Source organism: Megalops cyprinoides, chromosome 15 (assembly GCF_013368585.1).
Source record: "Megalops cyprinoides isolate fMegCyp1 chromosome 15, fMegCyp1.pri, whole genome shotgun sequence".
Classification (NCBI taxonomy): Eukaryota; Metazoa; Chordata; class Actinopteri; order Elopiformes; family Megalopidae; genus Megalops; species Megalops cyprinoides.
The window spans coordinates 1,995,828-2,002,500 of record NC_050597.1 but is presented as its reverse complement, the minus strand read 5'-3'; the positions used below and the strand labels follow the sequence as shown (position 1 = coordinate 2,002,500).

Genomic DNA, 6,673 nt, shown 5'->3' with positions numbered 1-6,673 from the left:
ACTGAAAAATACAAGACAAGGTCAGTGCATTCAGAGGAGCATGTGTGAGTAAGCGGGCCGCTTGCATGCGGATGGACGTGAGGGAGCAGAAGGCTCACCTTCTTCACCTGTGTGGAGTGAGAGAGTCCTGAAACTCAGGTTCCAAGCTCATCTCACACGACTCATTACATCCACCCCCAGGACAATGGCGTCCCATAAGCCCTACAGCACTCCCCGCCCCCCAAAAAGGAAGTGAGCCCTGCCAGAGGCACCTCCGGGACTCAGGGCAGCAATCAGATAAGGGGACGTTATGATACCACACGGGTCTCCAGTCCTCCAGTGAGAGGCACCTGCCGAGACATGGGGGAGCCCCACCAGTAATTACCATTAGTCTGGCACTCCCTCTGCTGGAGGAAAGGAGTTATAACACTCACAGTTTCAGTTTAACAAGATCCCTGCACACAAAAGTACACACACACACACACACACGCAAACACAGAAAGAATGTAATTACCACTCAATCGGAATGTGAAGATGATAAAACTCTAAAATCAATTTGCACAGTTTAAATTACACAGAAGTGAGTCAGTGCTTTCTCTCCTCCATCCCTCTGTCTCCCTCTTTTCTCCGCTCCCCTCTCTCCCCCCATTCCTCTCCCCCTCCTCCCTTTCTTCTTCCGCTCAGTTATCAAGCGATACTTTTGTAATCCTTCGAATTAAAGGGATTTCAGAGAGAGAGTATCATCTCCACTGAAGACCGGAATGAAAGGGACACCAGAATGAGCCTACAGCAGGTCTGGAGAGCCAGGCAACACCCCTTGATTAGGAGCAGTTAAAGAGGGGAACAGGTGCGGGGAGACTGGCTGGATAAAGCCACAATCGCAGCCCAGGCTATCCTCTATGTCCGTCCTGTTTTCAGGGTGAAGACCCTGTACAGTCAAAATTCTTCCATTTTTCCATTTCCATGTTACAAGTTTCATATTTGTCACAAATTCAGGCATGTGAATTTTTTTTTATACGAAGCAAATTCTCAGTCTCTTCATGCTCGACATAAATAAATGTATGATTACGGCAAAAACAAATGAATGAATAGCATTACCATTAATAAAACACACAAGCATACATAAAATGGCTTCACTAGTCTCCCAGAGCACAATAAATTGATAATGACTGTTAGTATCGTTACTTTAAATATCTTCATTATAAACATCATTACTGCTACAATTAACATTCATTTTTCAATCCTGAATCACTCAGATGGATTACGCAAAGCCTGTACTTCCTTCCTTCACCGATTCTTTCCCTGTTACAAAAAGGTGTAAAAACATTTTGGCAACAACTTTCAGCTAAATCCAATTGTAAGATTACCCTGAGGTGAATTTAGATCGGTAACTAAACTTTCTTAAGCCTTTCAGCAATCCTTGTATGTCTTTCCCCTTTGTCATTTCCCCATAGTTATCTAATAAATAAACCACTCCAAAATCAACAATAATTCTCTTATAAGGGGGATCAAAATAGTTGCAAAGACAGACAAATTATACAAGTACTACATCCTTCAGTACATAAATGACACTGTTGCTCTTTCCTAAAAGGAAAGTATGGAAACTGGAGCTTCAAAGCTGGCTGTGCTGTCTTTAAGGAAGATGACACCTGTCTTTTGTACAGCGTCAATCATACAGGTAGAGAAAAACAAAAACTGTTCTCACAGGAGTCCAGTCTATGAGCGACACAAACAAAACCCTTGTTATACAATAAGGACTGATTCCCTGATCTCCAGGGGAAAAAGACACACAAGCTCCTCTTTCTCCTGCTCTTTTCTCAAAGTAAGCCAGTCTGAATGGAGCACGATACAGGTTATTCTCAAAATTACAGGCTTTTTAATGTATCATTAAGCCGCGCACCATCTCAAAAATGATTCTGTTTTAAATGTACAGTTTCCCTCAGGTGTCTAAGCGAGCTTCTTAATTACACCTGAGCAGGGAGTAAAAAACATTCCTGATCCCTTTACCCTGCCCTGATGTAACCTATTAGCAGAGTACAGCAGAGGGACACCTTTAACACACCTGTGACACGGGGCTGGGAACAGCGTGTGTGACTGGGAGCCCCCCGGGGGGGTGTCCCGCGGTGTCACAGCGTGACGGGGCGGCCGGATCAGTGCCGTCCTCCGCTCCCCACGCCCAGCAGGGCCTACCACAGCGCCCCTTTCGCCGGCCCTCTCCCTCTTTCAATTACGCCCTCTTTGTGATTCTCCTGTGTGAAGTCCCCACTTTAATCAGCCTTCCCAACGCCGCGCTTTCACCAGAGGGGACAAAAACAGAGCCAGCTGACCGGGAGACTCGACTGAGAGCAGCGAAGAGGGACGCGTTCAGAGAAAAGAAAAGTATTTTTTGTTTTATAAGTAAGCACATGCATACTGATGTGCAGTTATCTGAAGAGCATAATCGCAGTATGCACTCTGTAAAAACGCTGTGTGCATCTCTTTCCACTGACTCTCAGAGGAGACACTGATCACTCAGACACGGGCACGGGAAAGGCACTGATTCTGGAGTGATGTGTTTGTCTGGCTGTGACCCTGGCTGTCCCTGGAGGACTGCCGGCCCGCCAGACTCCGGGGCAGAGAGTATCTGCAACGCGGAGACCGGAGAGATACAGAGGCTGCACCTGGTCAGGGTTATCAATAACAGAATACGATAATCACAGATGCGGAGGGGTGGGGGTATGACAGACATGAATACAGTAATATATACATGTATATTTACCTGGTTCTCCTTTATCATAGTACTGGTACGTGCCAATGTCTGTATCTGTAGAGAGAGAGAGAGAGAGAGAAAAGAGAAGAAGTAACAGAGTGCCGTTAGAAGTGGTAAAATCAGCAATTTCACTCCGCAGGACAAACAATCATTATCTGCCCGTGCCCAGCGTCATCTGACTGCGAGGAGCCAGAGATAAGCGAGCCGGGGGGGGTGGGGGGGGGGAGCAGGGTATTAATAAAGACAGGAGCTCTGCCCCACCAACCCCCCCCCCCCCTCCCCAGCCCCCGGGACCGGCCTCTGTGGCTCCGCGGCCGGCCCCACTCTCACCCCAGACTCACAAACTGCTGAGATTAGCCTTTTTATGGCTGTTATTACCGGAGGAGGAAAATACAGGCCCAGATTTTCACAGCGCATCATTTTTTTATCGTCTGCTTCCCCCGGGTCGTGGGGGCGGGGTCACAGTGGCTTCGGGGCACTCTGATAGGGTAAACCCACAGAGCAATACGCGAGTGCAGGAACGACGCTTCAATTAACCCGCTGATCAGCGGCGTCTCTGAGGAGGGACACGCTCGCTGCAAACGGAGCCCATGCGCGGAGCTCGGAGAGGACAGCGCTTCACCCAAGGAGTCCGGCTCTCCCCCGTCTCCGTCAAAATGGGGACAGTTTTCCAGGGCACACAGCGCTGAGACGGGGAACCAGTCAACAGTCGCACTGTTCAGTCAAACAGGAAATAGACACAAAGGCAAATCTGTGGATCTACACAGAGCATTTCATGCTTCAGAAAGCTCTCTGCTTCTCTTTTACAGATATATTCCTTAACTATTTGTAGAGGCCACACAAACAGAAAAGTGGATATTAAACAAAAATGCAGCCCGCACAATCTGAGACCTTGTCAAACAATGTTTGGCCAAAAGAGACAATATCTGGTATGAAAGATTACCAGACTGTGAAGTAAGCAAAGCAAAGGAAAAAAAAAATACAGATTTAACGGAGCAGATGAACTGATAATCACAAACCCCTCTGCATACAGGCCTGCTGAAGCCTCAGTCTTTCTGCTCTACACTCAGGGCAAAGAGCTCACACAGGGGTCATGGGTTTTCACACATGTGACCCAAGCACATGAGACTGATGGTTGTATGATCAAATATTCAACCATAAAAAAACAGTCATTAAAACAAAACTTCAGAAGTCTCCATTCAGGGCATGTTAAGAGAGCGAGGACTGAGATGTGGGTATTCATACCTATTTCCTGGATAACAGCCTTGTTCAATGTTCAAGGTTCAAGGTTCAAAGGTAAAATAATGTAAGCTAAGGGAAGATAGGTTGTAAGTGATGTGGAGTTTGAGCATGAAAAGACAGGATAATGAACCTCAAGGTTGTGGGTTTACAGCCCAGATGTGACACTGCTGTTGTGGCCTTGAGTGTGGTACTGCATCCCAACTGCTCCAGGAAAAATTCTGCCATGTTACCTGTGTTACAGTATATGTTCAATGAAAACATGTCCAATAAACGTCTCTGCCTCCATGCATCTGCTAAGCAACTTTATGACACTCAGTGCTGGAAAATCCAAAAACAGTATCAAGAATCCTCATCGTTTTCATTTTGTGTCAGTGGCCAATGCATTAAATGCATCTAAATTCACCTGGGTACCTGAGGGAGTGCATGGCTACACATTTTATGGGCTGGAAACTGCTTTTTAATGTGAACATATGGCGAATACCTGCTACATTTTGGCCACCTCATACACATTTAGCCACAACGTGTTACTGGCAAAAGCAGCAGGGTCTGGAGCGTGTGAAGAAGATGGAAAAAAGCCAAAACAGACGAGCAGGTTAATTACCTCTGATGTGCAAGGTGCTCTTTGAGGACCACAAGTGCAGGTCAGCCAGGCAGAACGACATCTGATTGAGGAGAAACCCGATTCTGCAAAAACACGAGGGAGAGAAAGAGAGGATGAGAGGGAGAGACGGTCAGACAAAACAACATGACATTCCCCCTCTCGGAGAGGTGCGCTGGGGTCCTGCAGCACAAAGGCCCCGAACGAGCCCTGCGGACCCCCCCCCGAACAGGGGGAAGAGAGGAGTGGGTTCTGCAAAGGCCACCATGGCACATGCAGATACACTGCCAACACACACACACACACACACGCACGCAAATAAACACACACACACAGCCTGTTGCCTCTTGAATGACACCTGTGACCCACAGCCTCCTGGCCTGGGTGGGGGCCAGGCCCTGTTGCCAAGCGTAACGGTGTAGCAGAGACACCTCTCCACCTGCAGGCAAGGTGAACACTGCTCTGTCCAGAGTTCTAAAGTCCCACCCACTGATCCACACCTGCCAATCGCAGAGCAGACTGCACAGTGACGGACAGCTTTCACGCTCTTTCCAATGGACAGACTAAGATGAACATCAGGAAGACCACGACCTCACAGTGAAAGCCATCTCCTGTGTGAATCCTTTCCACCTCATACCATCCCCTGTGCTTGGAGGAAATATTTACATCCGGAGGAATAGCAGGTGCTGCACCGCCCTTTCAGTGACACTGCTGCAGGACAAAGCCTCTGGATGTGGCAGATTTGGCAAAGGTGAAAACACCACCACGCTCTACTGGGAACGCACTGTTCACACAGCAAGAAAGCAGTCCTCCAAGAAAGCAGTCCTCCACAGGAGGAGTCACAAGGGAGAAAACTCCCATCTCAGACGTGCATGCGCACACACACACACACACACACACACACACACACACACACACACACACACACCTCCCAGGACACGACAGAGCAAACACTCTACCTCCATCCCTACCCCCTAAACTGCTGATGCTCAGGAGAGTTTCAGTGAATCGAATGTGCCCACAGAGGGGGTGTCCGCTTCACCTCCTTCATTTCCGGCCGTGTCGCCGGGTTATGCTGAGAGCGCGGTGTCTTATCTGTGGGCCTGACGTGGTCGGAGGAGGAAAAAAATACTAAAAATAATAATAAAAAAAAAATCTACCACTAGTTCCAGAACTGCGGCAGGAGAGTGATAAAGTGGGCCTGCGGAATCGCTGTGCCCAGCACCGCTGCACCAGCCCTCACTCATATAAGAGGATTCCTTCCTCTGCCGCCCGCTTTTAAAGGACGTCAGCTGTTTTTAAAGCCTTATTTTTCCTCACAACTCTTTGAGGAGAACCCCACACACACACAGACACACACACACACACACACACACACACACACACACACACACACACACACACACACACACACACAACCACACAACCACACACCCCACCCCAAGAAGAGCGGTATTTTTCAGTGGAAACCCACTGAAAAATACATATCTTTTTATTTCACGGGGGTAAAAAGACGTTATTTTTGGTTTGTGTCAAGACTTGGCCCCAGCTCCCGCTCACTCAGTCAGCTCGGTAAGGAAAGGGAAGGCAGAAAGGAGGAAAAGGGGAACTCGGCTTTTGCGACGCATCACCGTCTTACACACTGACCTGCTGTGGGAAACACACGTTCTGCGGATGAGGGAAAATTAGCTGGCGCTAATCAAAACATTTTCATTGCTCTTCCTTTGAGAAGGTGTTTTCCCAGCCTCCTGAAAGCCCTCCTATTCACCCACAGCGCTCTCTCCCAAAGTGTCCCCGAGCATGTTTCTGGCAGGGCGAGGCAGATGTGACTGTATCCACAGTGTACAGGAGCAGACCGGCAGCGCTGAAGTGGCCAGGCATTTGCATGCGTTAATGGGCTTTTTTGTGATATGCATGTTTGTCCCCCCTTATGTGAGTGAATGGAGGGCCGGTGTGTTTACTGATGAGGGGGTGGGAGGGGGAGGGGGTGGGAGGAAGAGCTGGAACCCGTCCAGAGGAAAGGATAGCCGCGCAGATCAGCGAGGTCCTCCAGGTCCCCTGCGTTTCTGAAACGCTTCCAACCACAAGGACACAAATACAGTGTG

General features: G+C 48.6%; 1 protein-coding gene across 1 annotated transcript in view; it reads right to left on the bottom strand.

The window, feature by feature from the left end:
* The window catches only part of LOC118790265 (WD repeat containing planar cell polarity effector), a 51,088-nt gene that overhangs the window by 36,947 nt on the left and 7,468 nt on the right, over window positions 1-6,673 (bottom strand). Inside the window, 3 exon segments of the mRNA XM_036547170.1 lie at window position 1; window positions 2,738-2,782; window positions 4,572-4,654. The exon segment at window position 1 is cut by the window's left edge and continues 50 nt beyond it. Of these exon segments, the coding sequence (XP_036403063.1) occupies window position 1; window positions 2,738-2,782; window positions 4,572-4,632 (107 nt within the window). The 5' untranslated portion in view covers window positions 4,633-4,654.